This window comes from Cyprinus carpio, chromosome B11, assembly GCF_018340385.1.
Source record: "Cyprinus carpio isolate SPL01 chromosome B11, ASM1834038v1, whole genome shotgun sequence".
NCBI lineage: Eukaryota > Metazoa > Chordata > Actinopteri > Cypriniformes > Cyprinidae > Cyprinus > Cyprinus carpio.
In genome coordinates, this window is record NC_056607.1 from 5,537,194 (window position 1) to 5,559,008 (window position 21,815).

Here is a 21,815-nt window from a genome sequence, read left to right on the forward strand (position 1 = left end):
TTATATCAAAGTCCTCTGACATTCTTCTTTACAAATCCTAATTTTTTACTCCTAATTAGTGACCGTTGTTTTGTTTTTAATCTCTCCGCTGTGCTTCCACGTGCATCACTTCTGAGCGGCGTAAGTGCAAAGCCAACCTCATACGTCATCCGCCAGAAGCTGCTTCCATGTACAACAGTGAGTGCAAGCTAGATTAAAATATAGTTATTTTTCATACAAAACTGGATCAATTTGCTACAGAAGGCATTTGTTCACCCCCCGGAGCCATGTGAGACACTTTTTATTACGGAATGGGTGACTTTTTTTATCACCATCCAGGGCCCAAAAACTTCTGGATTAGCTTTTTTCCCCAGCTAGACATGCTGTGAGCAAGAGATGGTGAGAAAATGCACTAAAAATCAAGCCTGTCTGCTGTTCAATATTCTGTTGCACTCAGAAATATGTCACAATACTGAAGTTGGTAATTCTGGTTCAACTGATTTCAAATTGAGACGTGGTCACATTAGCGAAACCTAGGTGAAAATCTACAGTTCACTGTCCATTTATCAATAGTGTAGTGATGCACAGTCACTTCAAACTTCAAACTTTGGAAGTGCAAAGTTTAACAATCATGAATCCAATGTGAAATCTGTATGGTAAAATGCAGAATTACACATTGCACCAATTTTAATTGAGATGGATGTTTTTTTACCCACAGAATTTCACTGTGCAAGGGTAAATATGATCACATCCTAATACATGGTTTTAATGAAACTACTCTTTTATTTAAAAAAAAATCATACAAGGAGACTGATCTGGTGTAAAAACAGAACAAAACATTTAATAAAATTTGAGGTACATTATTTATAACTCAGTCACAACACATAAAATACTAGAAATACTGCCAAACCTGGTGGCCGAGTTCTCTAATCTTCAAGACAGCTTTATAATTATATGGCAAATTTGTGAGCAAAACTCACAGAGAAAACCATCTCAGGTTCTCTATCACAATGGACAACATTTGTCAAAATACTTAGGTTTATGAACATTTATCTTCAAGTTTCTTTCCTGTTAATAAACTGCTAGTCTGGCACATTTCTTTTCTTATCCATGTAAATTTATTTCAACAGATACACTCTAAACATCTCAGGATTATAAATGAACGATAAGATGGAGAATTCTATGGTTGGACATCAAGTACAGAAGGTGTATGCGGAGAATACAGCAGAAATATCTCACTTGACCCAGAATCCCCCAGGCTTTCCGTACCAGCTGAGTCTACGTCGAATCAGCCTAATAAGGGAAAAACATCTCGAACTCAAAAAGAGCAGCTTTTCGGTAACATCATCTCCCACAATTTGAATTTAAAAAGCCTTTTCAAAAGGTTAATAAATGCTGTTTCGGCTCAACACACGACACTGATAATAAATAAATAAATAGCAAGTGGAAAAACTGCATATGATCAAGGGTGTCAAAGAGTCAGGGGATGCCATCCTTCCGCTGGCAACACTGGGAAGGCGGGACGCTCCAGTCGTAAATGTAGGACAGCCTCAGTTTGACTTCCTCTTTGCACAGACGCCCATCTCGCTGTAGTGTCTGATGCTTCTCCAACATGTCCTCTAAACTCTGCTTGTGAGTGACCAGGTACTTATTGCTGCAGCCGCGTGACTTGTACTCCGTGTCGAAGCGCGGATCGTGAACTCGCTTCACGTCCACGGGGGCCAACCAGGCACCCAAGGACACGTCCTCACTCTGCCAGGTCTTAAGAAACCCCACGTTGAGACGTACGTAGTGCACGAGGTCAGCGGAAAGCACGTAGCCTCCACCCAGGGCATAAGGTAAGTAGTAGTCGCACAGTTCCCAGGCACTTTCTTTCCATTTCCCACCCGTTTTCACTCTCCCGCGGCCGGAGAAGAAGCCCCAGTAGAGCCGGCTCGGCTCCTTGGTCTTCAACTCCTCTTTGAGGAGATCCAAGCGGGTGAAGGTGTCATCATCGGCCTTCAGAACGAATTTAAACTCCACGTTTTGGTCCAACCAGGAGTACATGTGAAGCAGTTTCTGCGTGAGGTTCTCGTACGAATCCCGGAGGTCAGGGAGCAGGAGGAGGTCATGGTGACGGATTTGCTCGGTTCCGAGGTTCTGGAGGTCTTCTGCAGGTAAACCCTCGGTGCCAATGACAAACCAGTAGAGCACTTCGGGATCGTGTTTGGTCAGCCAGGTGCTCCGGATGATACTGCGACGCTCCGTGTACTTTGGGCCCGTGGTGATGAGAACGACCAGGAACGTGGAGAGCTCTTTGGCGTGAGGAGGCCCTGCCGGCTGCTTCTGATGTGACTCGGCCCGCGGTGCCACACCTGGGGACTCGGCCGGCTTCAGTGTCTCAGACGTACATTTGGCGAGGAACAAAAGGACGATGGCGAATAGGAAGAAGACACCGAGTGCCAGGGCTGTCTTGTGACGACACACAAGACGGACAAAATTCATGATGTCACTGAGAGACAGAAGGAAATCGTACCACTTTTAAAAACAAGCCTTAATTAAAATGCGTGCAACCTTAAGGCCTGTTCACACCAAGAAGGATGTTTGGTGCACTAAACATTTTAATTTCAATGAATGCCCTTTAATTATGGAAGCCCGTTTCCGCAACTAAATAAAACAAGGTAATTGCGACTTTTTGCGAAAACTGACTTTTTTTTTCTCAGAATTGCGAATTCATATCTTGCAATTCTGACTTTATAACTCGCAATTCTCAGAAATAAAGTCAGAATTGCGAGTTTATATCTCACAATTCTGACTTTCTTTTTTTTTCACAATTGCGAGTTCATATCTCGCAATTCTGACATTTTTTCTCAGAATTGCGAGTTATAAAGTCAGAATTGTGAAATGTGAATGTGCAATTCAAAAAAAAAAAGTCAGAATTGCGAGATAAAAAGTCGCAATTACCTTGTTTTTTGTTTTTGTGGCGGAAACGGGCTTCCTGTTTAATGGGTCCGTTCAGGGGCCAGGTGCATAAACTTAGCCCATGTCTTAAGAACTAGTTTCAACAAATAGCAGTTTCCAAGGGGTAACCAGTCTCACTTTTCCAATACAAATAAGACGAATCTACCTTTTCAAAACTGAATTCAAAAAGTTATGACCAGTCTTGAAGAAACAAACAATTCGTTGACTAACTTTTTAAGATTAGTCTAAACAATTTATGCAACCGGCCCCAGATCGTCTGATCTCTTTTCCATTGCACTGCAAAGAAAACTGGCCAGCTGATAAGATTGTAGTTTTTTGTCACATGCTGTTTGATTTACTTTAATCTCCATGATAAGCAGGTTTAGGTGGAGTCACATTTGCTAAATTTTGTGGGCAAAAAAGGGCCATTGTCCATTCTTAATAGTGTAGTGATGTATGAAGCATGGCTCACACAGAAAACACTTTCAAGCCAAGCAGTTTTCTGTTGGTCAAAAATCTGCACCCTCATGCATTAAGGGCTGGTCACATTACACTTTTTTGTTCCACTGACTTCTATTAATACATGCATGAATACAGAAGACAGGAAACACAAGCATTTGCACATTTTCACTGAACTTAAAAAATAAAAAAATTAAAAATAAAGTGCTGGTGCAAATTTGCTCGTAAGTGTGGACGCACATTAATTATTAGAAACAGGAGCGGCAGCTTTGCTTTGTGTAACAAATGTTTTTTTTTTTTTTTTTTGGTTAATCAGGGTAACTGCTGTATTTACGCTTTTCTATAAGTGCCACCTACTGTAAGAGAATGAACCTGCACTTTCATTCAGCATGTCTGCCATATTTTCTTTGGTCAGAGCAGGAATAATATAAAAATTAATAATGCTGTGTTGTTGTGAACAGGCCTTTAGGGCAGATCAAAGAACATCAATTATTTCTCTTTTTATGCTCTAATTCACTAGTTATCTCTAAATGTCGCTGATTTCTTTTAAGAGTACAAATATTCTATGCAGTCATGCTACAATATTTTTTAAAATTAATATGGCCGTAAAACTGCATGGACAACAATAATAAAATAATTACTGTTCTTTAAAAATACTTAAGATAAAGTATAGTATGTAAACTACATTGACAATAACAAAACGATAAATAATAAAAACATATTATTTTATTGAGCCAGGTTAGAAAACCACATCAACCCTAGAAAGATCGTAGTGCAATATTCCTCACGCAACATGCACATTACCTGAGAGATCATTAACTGCGCTTATGGCTCATCCTGCACATCTTTATTATAAGAGGCTGTTTTGTTTTGAGCAGCAGTTGATGAGCTGGAGATGAACCACAACTCTCCGTCTTCTGCCTCTCCAGACAAAGTGTACGATATTCACACACAGCAGACGCACACACCTCCCGCAACGACTACAAATGACAGACTTCTTGATTCGCGTTTTGAACGCGTCATTATTTTTCTGAGCTCAAATGCACGCACACACTCCGCACTTCCCGTTCACTACCAGACTGAAGAAGTCTTGATATTCTGACAGCTACATTAACGACCTGCGCCTCTACAGGGCTGGATGATCATGTTTACATCACGTCTGATAGTTTTTATATATATATACAATAGATCTTGTGTGTGGTATATATATATATATATATATATATATATATATATATATATATATATATATACAGTAGTACAGGTCAAAAATTTTGGAAACATTACTATTTTTAATGTTTTTTAAAGAAGTTTCTTCTGCTCATCAAGCCTGCATTTATTTGATCAAAAATACAGAAAAAAAATAGTATTATTGTGAAATATTATTACAACTTAAAATAACAGTTTTTCTATTTGAATATACTTTAAAAAAAATAATTTATTCCTGTGATGCAAAGCTGAATTTTCAGCATCATTACTCCAGCCTTCAGTGTCACATTTAACATCCAGTCTATCACATGATCATTTAGAAATCATTCTAATATTCTGATTTATTATGAGTGTTGGAAAACAGTTCTGCTGTCTAATATATTTGATGAATAAAAGGTTAAAAAGAACTGCATTTATAAAAAAAAAAAAACTTTTCATCAATTTAACATCCTTGCTGAATAAAAGAATTGATTTTTATTTAAAAAAAAAGAAAGAAAAAAAAAATACTGACCCCAAATTACTGACAGTAGTGTATTATTATTACAAAATATTTATATATTTAAAACATAGCTTTTTTTTTTTTTTTTTACTTTTTATTCATCAAAGTATCCTAAAAAAAGTATCACATGTTCTGAAAAAATATTAAGCAGCAGAACTGTTTCCAACTTTGATAATGAATCATCATATTAGAAGGATTTCTAAAGGATCATGTGATAATGATCCTAAAAATTCAGCTTTGCATCACAGAAATAAATGATAATTTAAAGTATAATAAATGTAAAAAACAATTATTTTACATTGTAATAATATATCACAATATTACATTTTTTTCTGTATTTTTGATCAAATAAATGCAGGCTTGATGAGCAGAAGAAACTTCTTTCAAAAGCATTAAAAATAGTAATGTTTCCAAACTTTTGACCTGTACTGTATATATATATATATATATATATATATATATATATATATATATATATATATATATATATATATAGACGACTGGTTTGTCAAAAGAAGCTAAAACAGCAAGACACAAAGTTGAATTGGTTTGTTTATTTGATGGAATTACAATGGGGGGAAAAATTGTGGGGGGGTTTTTCCATCATTGCTTGACATTACAAAATGTGTACAGTACTTTCTCGGTTGATGGTTGAACTCAAAAACACTGCCAAACATGTTGGAGAGAATGTCAAGGCACATCATGTTATCGAGACCAGAACAAGAAGGACCTCAGAGGTCAGTCACAGTGTCATTTTGAGCAGAATTTCAAAGATTTCACGTTAACAGTCTGTCACTGAGACCGCATGCAGTGGTCAAGGGTCAGAGACATATTTGGTGTTCTCTAGTTTGAAAAGCAGACTACTCAGAAAAGCTGCAAATTAAACACACTTCAAAAATCATCGGTGTGTAATCACGGTATTCAAAGTAGCTTTGCCATCCCAGCTCTTGTTAAATAACCCCCTGTTGTCCAGGGAGAGTACTGACATGATTAAACAATTTGAGCGAAAAAAGAAAAGTTAAAATAAAAGATGTTACTCCTCATATTCACTGATATTCCTCACAACATACACTCTACGATTCTACCAGGACTAACATATAGCGCTAACTTAAATAACAATACAACCAGGGTACATAATACATTTTTTTTTCCTTTCCACATCTTGAATAACTTCCAGTAAAGTGGTTGAGAACCAGTCAGCTTCACAATCAAACATAACTTAAAAACGAAAGAGATCCTACGTCAACAAAAACACGGCACTGAATCTAAAAACTAAATGGAGTATAAAACAAGTCAGCGATTAGTGTAAGGGTTTTAGTCGAACAGACAATACACGGCGGCACGATCCCTGTTCCTTTATGTCAGCGTTATTCCACTATTGCTTACGAATTAAAAACACGTCAGCGTTCCTTGAGCTAAGAAAATAAACTCGCCTAACCAGACACTGCATTTCTCAGTAAACAGATGCAAAATGACATGATAGATTTCTAAATATTAACATTCTAAAACATAAATAAGACGGATAAAACCAGTTGCAGCAGGTCTGTTGTCAGTCGTAAAATCTGAAGATGAGTCTGTGTGTCTCATATGTAGGGGTACTGAGGGACCCTCCGCGGGCTCAGCTGATAGCCGCTGTAAGCCCCGCCTCCTCTAGTGGTGCTGGTGTAAGGATGGGCGGGGTAATGTTGCTGGTAGTGGGCGGAGAGTCCGTGGACCACGCCTCCAATGGATTCCTTTGGGATAAGACTGGCTGCATAGTGACTCGTGGGCGGGCCGTGTATGGAGGGGGAGGAGCCTTGTACGAGTAGGTGCTTCATGTGGGACGCGGGGGTGGGGTAGGGGTACAGGCTGGGGGTGCTGGTGAACGACGGGGCCTCCTGGAGACAGTAACGAGACGAGGCCGGCGGGTACGTGTGCTGTCGACGCAGGGAGGACGAGCCACCGGATGATGCCTGGGACGAGGAGACAGTGGTCTGGGAAAAAAGGAAAACAGGAAATTGAACCACACGTTCTTTACGGTACGTAGAACCCTATGACTTCCGCGATACGGAATACAGTCATAAAAACAGAATTTACTGTACAACGTCACAGAATTTGTCCAATTTTATATGAGTTAATCAAAAGCAGGTCATTACACTTAAATCATATCGCGATACGGACTAGTATTTGTAAATAATACGCTGTAAAAAGCCTATTTAAAAATGAATCCTGCATGTTCTGCGTGTCTCTGTGTGAATGAATGATGCAGATGCATGGTTTCTATTACTACACACACTCTGAAGCGGGCATGACGCTCGCTGTGATTTCGCCTCAGTATGAGTACATAAATACATAAACAACATCTCCAAAACTGCTCTGAGCATGTCACTTCATGAGCATTTTACCCTTTGATTCGAGTAAAACTAGCGTCATATCACAGAACACAGAAATTTAAATGTATTTACGGCAATCCATCAAAATAAATTTGGTTTGACTTGAAGACATTGTGCCCGAAATATTACTATTGTTCAGTAGAATGTACATAATACTACTACTATTACTAAATTATTAAAACTTATATTTTTAAGGAATAAATCACAATATTTCTGCCATGTTTTACTGTTAATAGTAAATTTTGTTTGCCAAAAATAAAGGGTTTAATATTTAATAATTAAAAAAAAATGAAATTAATGTTTTATGCTAACAAGCGCAAGGTTGGGGGTTCGATTCCCCGGGAACACATGATAGGTAAAAATTGATAGCCTGAATGCACTGTAAGTCGCTTTGAATAAAAGCGTCTGCTAAATGCATAAATTTAATTTAATTTAATTTAATTTCTACCTTCATTTGATAACCAGAAAAATCAGAATTTCTGAAAAAAAAAAAAAAAAAAATTTTCAAAAAAATAAGGATATTTTAGTATTTCTGTTTGAAAAAAAAATTCATAAGGCTATTTCAAAAAATGTGAAAAAATTAAGTTGTTTTTATGCATTCAAATGATTAGACATGCTAAAACAGAATTTAGTAACAAAACATGGTGAGAAAAAACAAACCATTTCATAGGGCCCTAGGCATGTAGTTTTTGTTAAACTTTTAATAAATTGATGTGAAACTGTATAAGTTTGATGATTTTAATTAATCAGACATGCTTTTTGATTAATACAAATGAATTTAACCATTAAAAAGGGGTCTAGAAAAAAAATGGAATGCAGAAGAATTTGGGGACACGGATTTCACAGGGCCCCAGATACGCTGCGGCGCTGAGCATGGACAGAGGCGGTCACCTGACTGAGGTTGAGTGGCTGAGATCTGCTGGGCTCCTGTTGGTGGTCAGTGACACTCTCTCCTGAGCTGCTCTGCTGTCTTGCGACAGCGGCTCTCTTAGGCTTCATGTAGTAATTCTGTGGCACACCTGAAGCAAACACAATGAATGCAGTTTTTAGTGATGTATTTCTTTGATAAAGAACTGCTGACCAAGTTATGGTGAATAAAAATGGGACAACTGCTAATACTCGCCTATAGCCGATGGGATTTTGGCTGATATTGAGCTTTCCACAGGCTGTGCTTTCACAAAAGGAGCCACCACTGCCAGGGATTTGAAGAGTCGTGAGGACTGGACCCCCGCGTGACTGTCCTGGGGCTTGGGAGTCAGAGGACTGGCGGTGGAGGAGTCCGAATCGTGAACGGTTAGACAGCTGATCACATTAGTCCTCTGGCTGGGGCCACTGCTGAACAAAAAAAAAACATGGATGAATGGATTTAAAAATTAGTTTCACTGAAATTATATGGAGCTACTTCACATTGTGAAAAGAGGAATCGGACATTAGCCCCTTTCACACATACAGACTATACTGGTAAATTACTGTTAAGAGATCATGTGTGAACAGGACCTTTTCCGATATGAGAAGCTTGACCAGTAAATTGCCAGAATGATGCTGTGTGTGAACGCAGAATGAAGATTACCAGTACAAGCATGTACTGCATTTACCGGTAAAGTCATGTGAAAGGGGCAATTGTCAGACTGTAACTTATTTTGCATTAATATCTTGATGGATCAGGATGGATTGCATATGCTCTAAAATGATTGTTAGCTGAATTTTCAGCATCATTATTCCAGTCCTCACTGTCACATGATCCTTCAGAAATCATTCTAATATACTGATTTGCTGCTCAGGAAACATTTCTGATTATTATCAATGTTGAAAAGAGTTCATATTTGTCTGGAAAACAGGATTTTTTTTTTTTTTTCAGGATTCATTGATAAATAGTTTAATGAACAGCATATATATATATATATATATATATATATATATATATATATATATATATATATATATATATATATATATAAATAATATATATATATATATATAAATATAAATATAAATATATGAAAGGTAAATCTTTTGAAACATTTTGAACTGTCTTGTAGATCAATTTCTGGCATCCATGCTGAAAAGGATTATTTATTTATTTGTAATAATTCATTTTTGAAATCTTGCTTACCACAAACTTTTTGTGGTGTACGTGAAAACATGGCAATCATACCAGGAAGTGACCTCACTCACCTAGCAGGGTGGAACTTCCTCTCGTCCTCATCTTCAGTGTCACTGTGTATGGTGATGACGCTGACAGCGGGACTCGGGGTGTCACAGATAATGATGGGCTGAGTGAGAATAGCACTGAATGACTGAGAGCTCACCAGAGCACTGCTGTGAATACAGAAACAGAAGATTTTTTTAATGGTACAACCACACATTCCTCAAACTATACTAAACACACCAGTGACATCTGAGTGTCTCAATACCTGCTGCCAGTGTCACAACAGATCCTGCTCCTCTTGTTCTGTGACCGTGTGACCGCAGACGTTCCTCGACTGAGAGAATGAGTGGGATTAAGGCGGCCAAGGATGTGTGGGTTCTGCTGGACGACGCCATTGTGCTGACCGCTCTGAGACGCCCTGCAGGAAACAACCAATCAATTGGTATTGAGCACATTCAAACATGTATCGTACTGACATTGTGTGCAGATAATAAAAGTTTACAACTCTTCCTAAACATTTACTTCCAGCTTGACGTTTGCTGTGTGGAGCTCTCGGACAGCAGGGTCTCCAGAGGCGATTCGTTCACTACGGGCTGGTGGCTGGAGTTGTGGAGGGTCATGCCAGGCACCTGCTGCCATGCAGAGGGTATGAGGATCTGCTGGGTTCCCGCTGGCCAAGCCTGCTGGAGGACGACAAAATATCTGCCTGAGTAACAATGGCACTTGGAAAAATGCTAAAGTCACTGAATGTCAATTAAATTTAAAAAAAGTTTCACTGGCAAATGAATAGTTGGTAAAAACAGCTTTGAACAAATCTGCACCACACAATGACTGACACATCTATGGCCATTTAAATCTGAATTTAAACATTTGTGTCATGCCTGAATGATGAGGAACTTCCACTAACATGCGGATGTGACTGCACAATTAAAATTGAACACCAAGGAAAATAAATAAATAAATAAAAATCATCAATGCACAAAATAAAAATATGCAATTCTCTCCCGGAGCATAAGGCAGCTTTAGATGTAGCACAGCCATTTTGTATGATTTTAAAAGCCAAGACAAGCACAGCATGCATAAATCACACACAAGCCTTAAAAATTAAAGATGGGGGGCAGGAAAGAGCAGTCCGGCAACCTGTTGGGAAGAATCATGGCTGTTAAACAGTCAGAAAACACTGAGCAAAACTGGCCAAAGGATCTGCCATGCCAGAATGGGCAGCACTAGAGAACCTGCGGACAGACGTGGCTATGAGAGGGAGAGGAACACGGCTGCGAGTGTTTCTGAGCTGTAGACAAGGTCAGTCTCCTCCCCTGAGAGAAGGAGGGCCAAACAGACGGTGGGGCTGGGAGGAGGAGGGGTGGGAGGTCAAAGGAGGGATATAAAAAATATATATTCACACAACAAGAAGCTGCAAGCAAAGCACAAGAGTCAGCACATGCCTCCCATGCCTGTAGCAGACCTGCACTGAGAAAGAACGACGAGGGAGGGACTGAGAGGGAAAAGAAAGGGAGGACGAGCAGAAAGACTGGAAATACAGAGGGGGGGGAGGTGGAAAGGGAGTGAAAAAAAAGGGAAGAGCTGAAAGACAAAAAAAAGATGAAAAATCAGAAAGAAAAATAAAGTGGTCAGATATAAAAACAGAGATCGGAAAATGAGGGAAATTATTAAAAAAAAATACACACAAAAGATCTCTTAAGAGTATCCAAAATTTAAAAAGATGGTGATTGGAAAAAGGATAAAAATTTCACTGAATGAAAAACAAATAAACAAACAAACAAGAGATCAACTAGAATCCAGAATTATCAATTAAAGATCTGGGGGGAAAAATATCAAAGTGTCATTAAAACAAACAAACAAACAAACAAGAGAATGAGAATCCAGAATTATCAAAGTGAGATCAGAAAAAAAAAAGATGGTGACTGAAAAAAGAAATCAATGTTTCATTGAATGAAAAACAAAAACAAACTATTAGTAAAAAAACAAAAAAAACAACAAGAGATCAATGAGTATCCAGAATGATCAAAGTCATGAGATAAAAAAAGGTCAAAGTGCCAATGAACAAAAAAAAATCAACAAAAGATCAGTGAAGATGAAAAAGAGATTAAAGAGGATCCAGAATTATCAAAAGAGAGGTGGAAAAAAGATCAAATAGAGATCAAAAAAGATAAGATAATAAGCGACCAATAAAAATCAACAAGAGATCATATAGGATCCAGAATTTTCAGAGACCAGGAAAAAAAAAGCATCAAAGAGACAAGTAAATATAAAAGAGGGATGAAAAAAAAATCAGAAAGTGATCAGAAAGAAATAAGATATGATTAGCAATATAGAGAGACCAGAATAAGAGTAGGATTAGAAAGAAAGATGCATTTAAGCAGGATTTTGGAAAGTGCCGAAGAGGGGGAGAGGGTCAATGGGAGAATGAGAAATGATGATGTTAGTGGTAGAGCGCTGGGTGGGTCTCTCTTTACCAGCACCGTGGCTGTCTGCTCCAGCAGGGCAGGCCTTCCTGCCCCACAGCCCAGTGCCAGGGGCAGCGGGTACTGGGACGCCACTCCCGCTGTGTGAGGGTGCAGCGTGGCCACCATCAGAGGCGTGCAGGAGCCCTATGGAGGAGGGGCACCATGGAGGGAAAGGGGCAAAAAGCATGGAAAGATTAGACAAAAGGGCAGACTAAGGTCAGGGGTACAAGGCTGTGATCTCACGTGCCGTTTACAGGCACTTGCCAGCAGCCGAACAGCTGTCCATGCAGACTTTAAGGACTGATGCTTCCCTCCAACTCAACTGGATTAATTTGCAGTTCGTCAGATCGCAGTGACGTCAGCGTTAGATAGAATGCCACCATTTCACAAACAATGCACTTTATGTCTTACCTGCGTCAGCATGCTGGGTTGAATCTGAAGAGGCTGCGTGGACTGGTTCTGCTGGACAACAGGAACACCATTCTCCATCCGGACAGGATAGCTAGAGGTTTTATTAGAAGATGCAAGCCCTTCAAGAAAAAAAAAAACAAAAAAACAGAGTGCTTTTCAAGGGTGGGGAAGCCCTGCATATATATCAAATGAATAATCAAATGTAAAACATCTTGCACTAATAGCAAAGCAAACAAATTCTGGAGGACTCAAATTAAACAAAATACAAATTCATGGCCATACAGTAGAGGGCGCAACTTGAATGCACCTTTCAGCTCCGCTGCCATTCCAGAGATCAAAAGAAAAGAAACTAACTTTAGTAAAATGAAACAGATGTAATGCTTTACCAAGTAATGTGTGGTGATCTGTATGATTAAGTTATCAAAGGTGAGCAGCAAAGACACTGGTAGATTGAGTGACAATTAAATCCATAAAGTATGTTCACATTGTTTTATGTATTTAATAGTTAAATTCTTAAGTTCTTTATCAGTTCTGTGTTTCAGGAGACTGTATACACAAATGATCCATGATGCAATCCTTAATAAAGGTTATTTTTCATTATTATTACACTAGATGTTTTAAGAAAAAAGGACAATATCCAAAATCCCAGCACAGCTCAAACCTTTCAATAAATAAATACAATTACAATAATAAAATAAATAAAAAAAAAATCTAAATCATGAATTTTTCAAACTTTCAAAACTCTGTATGCACCCTGAAATGAGTATTTTAATTTTTGCCACCATTTCAACAAATACAATTCCAATTAAGCCCAAAATTAACTGCTTGCAATCCATTTTAAATTGAAGTTTCTGAGACACTATATTTAACAACAACAACAAAAAACAGTGAAACAGTGATTTAGCTACATCTGGATGGAGTCTGGCTTATTGAAGGGACATAAATCACACACAGTGCACCCAGCTCCGGCTCACCTTGGATAGTGGTGGGGGGGCAGACGATAAGGGTTTGCTGGAAAGGTTCGGTCTGAGCACACAGCTGAGTGGGGCGGGTCTGCAGGGGGATGCTGGGTTGGGCCAGGCCTGGGATGTTTATGGTGGCCTGCTGGTAAAGTGCCGGTTGGTAGTTGAGGAGAGGAACAGCTCCACCAGCAGACGGAACCTGAGAAAATTACCAACACAGATAAGATTGAAGGAAATCCTTATGAAAGCACTTACAGCTTACAGCAGGTTTTCCCCTCACCTGGCTGTGCTGGTTCAGCTGGCTGCTGAAGGTCACAGTCAGGTTTCCTGCAGTTCCAGGAACAGCGTTAGCAGCAAACAGGGACTTCCCACTGTCAAAGCTACTGTTCCTTCTCTTGCAGATATCCATGTTCTGGAAGCACGACTTCACACTACAAAAAAATGATATGAGCATCAAATGTACAACACATTTCTTCAAATTAACCGGTTCTGAAAGTCTAGGGCCTAGTTTCACAGACAAGGTTAAGCTAGGATTAGGCCATAGTTCAATTAGGACATTCAAGTAATTTTTCTAAACATGCCTTAGTGAAAACATTACCGGTGTTCATCGTGAGACAAAACAAAGGCACTGATATATGTTAAAGGGTTACTTCACCCAAAAATGAAAATTCTGTCATTAATTACTCACGCTCATGTCGTTCCAAACCTGTAAGATCAACGTAATTGATGTTGTTTATGTTCAGCATGCGCACGCCGTCTACTGAATGTAAACAACGTTGATTACGCTCTAAATGGTGGAAGACAGTGAATCGGGGAGAAGAATTGTTGAATAAGTCAAGTTATTATTGTTTTCTTTTAACACAAAAAGTATTCACGTAGCTTCGTAAAATTACAGCTGAACCCCTGATGTCACATGGACTATTTTAATGATGTCCTTACTATATCGTGTTAGGATCCTTGCTGTCTATGGGAGGGTCAGAGAGCTCTCAGATTTCATCAAAAATATCTTAATTTGTGTTCCGAAGATGAACGAAGGTCTTATGGGTTTGGAACGGCATGAGGGTGAGTAATTAATGACAGACTTTTCATTTTTATTTTTGGGTGAACTCTCCCTTTAAGGTAAGTCAAGTTTCTTTTATTTGAAACAGCTCAGACTTGCATTTTAGTCTGGGACTAGACTTAAACCTAGTGGGGGTAGATGTCTTAAAAATGACGTACTGTGAGCTGTGTGGGAAGTTCAGCAGGTGGCTCATGGTCACAAACGGATGTGCCAGGGTCTTTGTGGGCGTAATTCTCTTATCAGCGTCCAGCCGCAACATCCTCTTCAGCAGGTCAATCAGCTCCCGACGGTCCGCCTTCTCCGCCAACATGTCAGTTCCTTCTAAGTGAGTAGGCAGATTGACCTGGAAACCAATGGATGCAGTCAGAAAATGTTAAGACTGTTTCTTTTAAACTAATGACATGTTGAACCCTACACATACCTGCATCATGTCATCCAAACAATTGAAGATGTATTTTCTGGCTTCTTTTGACTTGACGCCCATTTCTGCCTCATGCTCAGATGGGGTCTAGAAAAAGTCATAAGTGTCAATTTTGTACAATATTAACCACCCTTTTTTAAATAAGAAACTTATTTGTGTTTTTAACCCCAAAAAACAAGTATGGGTACTGACTTTTAACCTCCACAGTGGGTAGCTGGAGTCTGGTCCTCTGTTGAAGAAGCGGCTTGTCTTTGTGCCAGCGCTCAAGAGATACTCAGGAGGCAATCCCTGTGTCTGAGAAATGTACCGAATCTGGAAGGGGCAAATAAGAAGTTAGTACAAAGACTAGAGGAGTTTGTGTAAAGATTTCTGTTGCCATAGGGTAAAATCATTCAGCCTTGCCTAGTGTGACATGTTCACAGATGGCCAATTAATGGTCTTGGTGATGATTAGGCTCACTGTTTTGGACTGCCGCCTTAAGAACGTGAGTAGAGAATGACGTGTCTGATGTGCGACCGGCTGTCAATGCTGAATCATGGCTAGATGTCTTGGCTACAACTTATCATACAGTCTGGCATGAAAGACTGCACATGTTGCACAATCTGCCTGGTCTAGCTCCTTAAGGTCACGTTGTACAATCTGTCAAGGCATTATCTGAACCCTCATGTTGTGTTTCAAGTCACTGACCCGAGGGTTTTCCTTTTCCATAAGAGCTAGCTACATTGGACTTAAAACTACTGAGTTTCTCAAACAGGGTGTAACACCTGATTCAATCTTTTTGTTTCAAACTTGCTTTTTTTCAATTAATAGGTCTTGCAAAAAAAAAAAAATAAAAAAATGTAGTGCAAAGCTGGCTTTGATTAGTGTCAATCACATTTCAGACAGAGCAATTTTTGTTTTGGTTGTGGTGGATGCAGTAGACTGGCATACTTTGCTGGGACTGTACAATATCGCCACACTGCTGCGACCCAGCCACATGAATACAGTGCATTCTACAATAAGCCTCATTTGCACAGAAAGCGCCATATTTATGCATCATACAGCACCAGCATGAAGGGCCAGAGAAACAAATACTAAAGGCCAAAGTATACTTTGGTTTTTATGTGAACATGAGGGTCCGTGTACAGTGCATGATGCACATTTAAAATGAAACAAGTATAGAAAACATACAGTTATAGAGTTTCTTTATATGAAAATTGAGAGAGAACCGAGAAGGTTGAGAGTTAATAATTTTTCTGATAATAACAGTAACAAAACATGTGACCTGGTCATATTCTGAAGCTCCTGGATATAACGGCCAGCCCAGAAAGAGCTCTGCAATCACACAACCCAGAGACCACATGTCAATGGCTTCACAGAACGGCAGACCAAGGATGATCTCAGGGGCTCTGAGGATAGAAAGCAGAAAAAATATTTTCGTGAACCACTTCAATATCATAATCTATGCATTAAGGCTCTATGTTTAGGATTCAGTCGGGTGATTATTACAACAACATGATCATTAAACATGTACAGATTACAGATATCTGCTCACCTGTAGTAGCGAGACTGGAGGTAAGTCGAGCAGCTGGCTTTGGAGACGTGACTGGCTGACCCGAAGTCAATGACCTTCACCCTGTAGGGCTGTCGGATGGGGTCCACCAGCATGATGTTCTCAGGCTTCAGATCAGCGTGGATGAGACCCAGGCTCTTCAGCTTCATCAGGGCCGTGGCCACCTGCTGCAGGATGGGGCGGATGTGCCTCAGGGGCAGTGGGCTGAACTTACTGTGCTTCAGGAAATCGTAAAGATTCTGCTCGAGCATTTCAAACACCAAACATGTGTGGCCCTTGTGCTGGAAACACTCATAGGAGCGGACAAAGTTGAACTCGTCAGCGTTCTCCGCACTCAGCCGGTTCAATATGCTCACCTAGAAGAGATATTAGGGGTCAATAACAAATCAAGTAAACAGGAAAACCCTTCATCTCTTAAATTTAGTTGTGACAGGCTCTTAGATATATCTTCTTTGTATTCATGTTGGTTACATGAATTTGAATAATCTGTTCTATCTTATATCATGAGCTGTTCATTCATAAATATTGTTTTAGGGAAAAGGCGCTGTTATCTTGAATATGCATTTGTATGAGTTTGAACACGTAGTGTGAACACGCCCTAAGAGGTAAAAAAGGCATGCCAGTTGCAGTCTCTGCAGTAAAATTAGGCGGAAATGAACTACCAGGAACTCTTGATCAGGTGATAACCCAAGATTGGAAAACAATAACCCAAAAACATACTGTAGATCCCATCATGACATACCTCGATCTGTCCCTGACGAGCATATGATGGATGGTTCTTCAGGATCTTGATGGCCACAATCTCATTAGTTCCTCTTTTCCAGCACTTGGCCACCTGCCCAAACGTGCCCCGGCCGAGAAACTCAAGAACTTCGTAGCTGTTGGAGACGGAGCAGAGGATCTCGTGCTGGACCAGCTGGTAGTCCCCTTCCCCGTTGGAGCTGCTGCTTTTGGTGGTGGGGGCCGAGTTGGGGATGGACTGGGCGGTGGTCCCTGTTCCTCCCGTCCGCGCAGAGAAAGCAGGAGCCGAGAGCTCCTCCAGAATCTGAACGCTGCCGCTGCCGCTGCCACCTCCGCCGGAGCTCTCCACCTCCTCGTGCTTCCTCTTCACGCCGTACCGTTGCCCGCGGGAGGAGTGCGACTCCGAGTGGTGGGTGTTGTGGGAGGTTCTGCGGCTGGACCCCCGCGGGAGGCTCCCGGTGCTGTCTGCCGCTCGGACCACAACCTGCCCCCGGGACGCTGGGGGGAAGATCAGGCCCGAGGAGCCGAAAGGGATGCCTGCTGCGTGGTTGAAGCTGAACTGGCCCACAGAACTGTACGCTTCATTGGAAGCATCCCAAGCGCAGCTCTCCACTTTCATTTTTTTCACCCTGCAGAAGGCACTGGAAGACACAGATGGAGGGGAGAAAACCTGCAGCTGTGAAGCCATGCCTGCAGATATTGGATATATAAGTTCGGCATTGTTGAATACAGAAAGAACACAAAAAACTTTTAAAGTGCCCCATTATGCCATTTCCAATATTGGCTTTCATGCAGTGTGTGATGTAGCGAAAGTTGTAAAGCCGAAAGTCCACAATAAATAGTTATTGTCTCCCAAAGACCTATCACAACAGCCTGGGTCAACTGACCAATCAGAGAAAAGTAGGCTCACGGAAAGGAGTGACTGAAATCTTTGAACCGCTTCGAACTAATCATTTGAGAATCGCTGGAAAATGAGGTGATATTAAATGCAGATTTATATATAAAATATAAATTATATACAAGTGTTTACATACAAATACATACAATTTTTTTCATTATATACATCTGTGTGTATTTATATACATACATAATAAATACACAGTACACACACATACTGTAATATGTAAACAAACTTTTATTTTGAATCGATTAATGGCGATTATTCGTTTTGCAGCCCTAAAAATGACAGTACTGATTTATCAACATGATTGAACACAGTCAGATAATGAAAATTATTATAAATATTGACAAATCTAGCATTCATGTAAATGTATTGAGATCTGAGAATGGCATTGCAATGACTGTCAGCTCCATGTAGTAAAATTTCACGATAGCACTAGAGAGAAAATCCTGCCTTGCTGATCAGAGTCTAATATTAAATTCAATATTTCCGTAAGTTGTTTTTCTGGTTTTGATTGTTACTACAAACGTAACTGACCTATCGGTTAGCCCCTCCCCTCGAATGCAGATGAGCCAATGGCAATCGAGTATCAGTTGCATGGTTGGTTAGCGGACCTCGGACATCTCTATGTTTCAGCATCATAGAGAAACATAGAAAGATCCGCAGCTTCCTTCGGTTTGATGGTGTTTATGCTCAAAAAATGGACAATGTGCCTGGAGTACTTGTAACACTGAACACCAGGTATCCCCAGCGGATAGGCAATAGAATTTATTACAGTCACTAAACCCAAACAAAACGGAGCAAAAATGTCCCTAAGTAGGGATGGGCGATATATCGCATGTGATTGTCACGCGCATTTCGTCAGTAAAGCCGGTTCCATGATTAGCGCTAAATCTCCATCACCTGCTTTCAAATGGAGCGGCATTTAATAGACAGAGCCGTAGATCACTTACAAGCTACGCAATATCGCAGATGAATCGCCTTTGATAATGAACACGATATTGCGTAGCTTGTCAGTGAACTATGGCTCTGTGTATTAAATGCCGCTCCATTTGAAAGCAGGTGATGGAGATTTAGCGGTAATCACTGCGGTACATGAACAGTGTTGGTTCCGGGATGTTGTCATTGTGATCGAAACGACCGTAACATGAGACTTCTCCTGTTTGCACTATGATCTGTATTTTTACATATTCATTTTGAAATATTTTATATATCCCTCCATGGCATATTTAAGTCCCACTTAAATTATGGCCCTTCTGTGTCCAAAATTTATCAAAAACATCTTGGGACAAGGTTTTCACGCTGACAGCCGTCGTTTTAAGACAGCAGCAACTCCGTTTGTTTGTCCGAGGGAGCAACAGTAACTAAGGGTAAGGGGGCGGGGCTTACGATAGGTCAATTGTTACTACACACTTAAAATGAGAAAAAAAAAATCTCTCTCCTCCTAATACTCGCAAACAATATCTTTAGAATTTGCACAAAGGACTAATCTATAAAACAGAGCCTGTGATGATAACCATTTTTATAAATCTATGACAGAAATGGTAGGAATACAGATGTGAAAAACTTTTTTTTTTTTTTTTTTGGTCAGGATTCAGGATATAGTACTAATGTGCTTTGTTTTTCTGAGGTTTACTGTATACTGTGAATTTATATAAAGTATTGAGCTATAGTCTCAGAACAATCGGTTAATGTTATAAATGTATTACTTAATATAAAAAAAGAGAAATATCTGTGATATTACCAATTAATTTTATTGCTAATATTGCTAGTTGAAAAACTAATATTTATAAATGATTTATACTCTTTCTATATATGAACAATATTATAGTGGAAATATTGTTAGTTGAAAAACAAATACATCTAAAAATGATCTATAATCAAGCTCTATATAATACAAATAATTTTAAAATAGAAATATTGCTAGCTGAAAACTTATCTATATATTATTTATAATTATAAACTCACTCCATAATATGAATTTTATAGTGGAAATATTGCTATTTGAAAAAATATCTCTATATATATCCATCTATCAATATCTCTCTCTCTATATATATATATATATATATATATATATATACACACACATCCATCTATCAATATCTCTCTCTCTCTCTCTCTCTATGCAGTTGTATATATATATATATATATATATATATATATATAGAACATCCCTATATATATATATATATATATATATATATATTATATATATATATATATATCCATATATATACACAATTTTAGAATGGAAATATTGCTAGTTGAAGAAGAATACATCTAAAAATGATCTATAATCACTCTCTATACAATATACATAATTTTATAATGGAAATGTTGCTAGTTAAACAACTAAAATCTTTACATTATTTATAATCTCTCTCTATGTTATAAATCATTTTATAGTGGAAATATTTCTGGTTGAAAAACTACAGGCATCTAAAAGCGTAAGTATCAGTGTGTGCTGTATTACATGCACCCAGGGATTTCAACGACACATCAGACAGATAAAATAAAACTAAATAAATTACTACTATTATTTTCTTTTTTTTTTTTAGATGATGGTGTTTTTTATTAGTCGAAGAATATTGTTTGTTGGTGTTTTTTTTGTAAGAAACTGATTTAGAAAGATCGTATCTAAAACATTTTAAACCAAATAAAAAAAAAAACATTAAAACATCAAACATCACCTACGAGCGACACAGCTGCTGATCGTAAACGGTGTTATATTCGAGTTTTAACGCGATACCAACCCGCTGTATGTTTACACCACCACACGACTCCACCCTTTTCGAGAAAAATGCGCTAATGTCACGAAGCAAATTAGGAAAAACCGAAATTAACGGAAAAAACACGGCGTTTGCTTCTTTAAATATGAGCATTAATATCGCAATCACTGAGCTGAGTCCTCGAATCTGCAGACGCCACAAGTTTGCTACATTGTATCATCCGTCTGCTACTATGTAACGAACCGGTAGTGTTACAATACAACATATTAAATGCAATATATATATATTTTTTAATAAAATAAAAAAAATAACATTCCAATTCAGATTGAATCATTGGAAAACATGACCAGAGCTCAACAAATCCAACCCTTCTTTACAAAAACCCATTCAAACGCATTTTATGTCTACATTAGTTCAATTAAAGACACTTCTGTGGGTTTATATATTACGGATGCTTATTGCTATATTCATACCTGAGCGTGTTGTTGATCCGTGTCTGGGGCAGAGGAGAGCTTTAAATCCCTCGGATCTGGATACTAGGCCTTCATTGTTAGTGAGCAGCTCCGGCCCTGCAGTTAACTCGAAAATAAACAGCGATCGGCACAAAAATACAGCTCCATCAGTCGCTGTGAGTAGCGAGCGGGCGAGCTGCTCATAAAAGCGTCGATTTCTGTCCTTGTACTAAAAAGCCCTGTTTAAAATCCAGGCAGAAAGGGGCTGTTGTGCTCCCCAGAACATCCAAAGCCTGATTATCAGCTGCTTCAGTCAGGCTTCCTGTCCACAGACTCAGCACTGCGCATGCGCACACGGCTGTACACGTTTTGTAACGCGCACTGAGATGAGCAATTGTGCAACTGTTGATGATGGGAAATACCATGCTGCTGATCAACATGTTTCTCGTTACTACTGGTGGCAAATAAATGACTGATGCATATTGATTTAATTAAAGATTAATTGGAT

The 21,815-nt window shown here is 39.1% G+C and overlaps 2 protein-coding genes across 6 annotated transcripts; both read right to left on the minus strand.

The window, feature by feature from the left end:
* Positions 1-795: 795 nt before the first annotated feature.
* b3galt6 (UDP-Gal:betaGal beta 1,3-galactosyltransferase polypeptide 6) lies at positions 796-4,476 on the minus strand. The gene is made up of 2 exons (XM_019083909.2): positions 4,183-4,476; positions 796-2,470 (listed from the first exon to the last, which is right to left on the minus strand). Exon 2 carries the CDS (start codon positions 2,461-2,463, stop codon positions 1,459-1,461), a length of 1,005 nt encoding a protein of 334 aa, XP_018939454.1. The 5' UTR covers positions 2,464-2,470; positions 4,183-4,476; the 3' UTR covers positions 796-1,458.
* Positions 4,477-5,625: 1,149 nt separating this feature from the next.
* On the minus strand, positions 5,626-21,662 carry hipk1b (homeodomain interacting protein kinase 1b). Of its 5 annotated transcripts, none has more exons than XM_042733653.1 (17): positions 21,329-21,662; positions 17,224-17,863; positions 16,464-16,837; positions 16,194-16,317; positions 15,122-15,241; positions 14,930-15,016; positions 14,667-14,851; positions 13,729-13,879; positions 13,461-13,647; positions 12,487-12,605; positions 12,085-12,219; positions 10,130-10,290; positions 9,873-10,025; positions 9,634-9,777; positions 8,582-8,793; positions 8,350-8,477; positions 5,626-7,059 (listed from the first exon to the last, which is right to left on the minus strand). In XM_042733653.1, the coding sequence occupies exons 2-17, from the start codon at positions 17,839-17,841 to the stop codon at positions 6,670-6,672; spliced, it is 3,288 nt and encodes a 1,095-aa protein (XP_042589587.1). In that variant the 5' UTR covers positions 17,842-17,863; positions 21,329-21,662; the 3' UTR covers positions 5,626-6,669. The 5 variants fall into 5 exon arrangements, with proteins under 5 accessions (XP_042589587.1, XP_042589586.1, XP_042589585.1 ...); XM_042733652.1 differs by having other exon boundaries at positions 10,130-10,287; positions 17,224-17,912; positions 21,329-21,661; XM_042733651.1 differs by having other exon boundaries at positions 17,224-17,912; positions 21,329-21,661.
* Positions 21,663-21,815: the final 153 nt, after the last annotated feature.

Coding starts and splice junctions, on each gene's coding strand:
- hipk1b (XM_042733651.1), bottom strand. CDS start 17,910: ATGGCTTCACAGCTGCAGGTTTTCTCCCCTCCATCTGTGTCTTCCAGT. Junction 12,606..13,460: donor CCCCCCCACCACTATCCAAG/GTGAGCCGGAGC, acceptor TTTTTCTTGAAG/GGCTTGCATCTTCTAATAAA. Junction 7,060..8,349: donor AGCCACTCAACCTCAGTCAG/GTGACCGCCTCT, acceptor CTTTTTTCCCAG/ACCACTGTCTCCTCGTCCCA.
- b3galt6 (XM_019083909.2), bottom strand. CDS start 2,463: ATGAATTTTGTCCGTCTTGTGTGTCGTCACAAGACAGCCCTGGCACTC.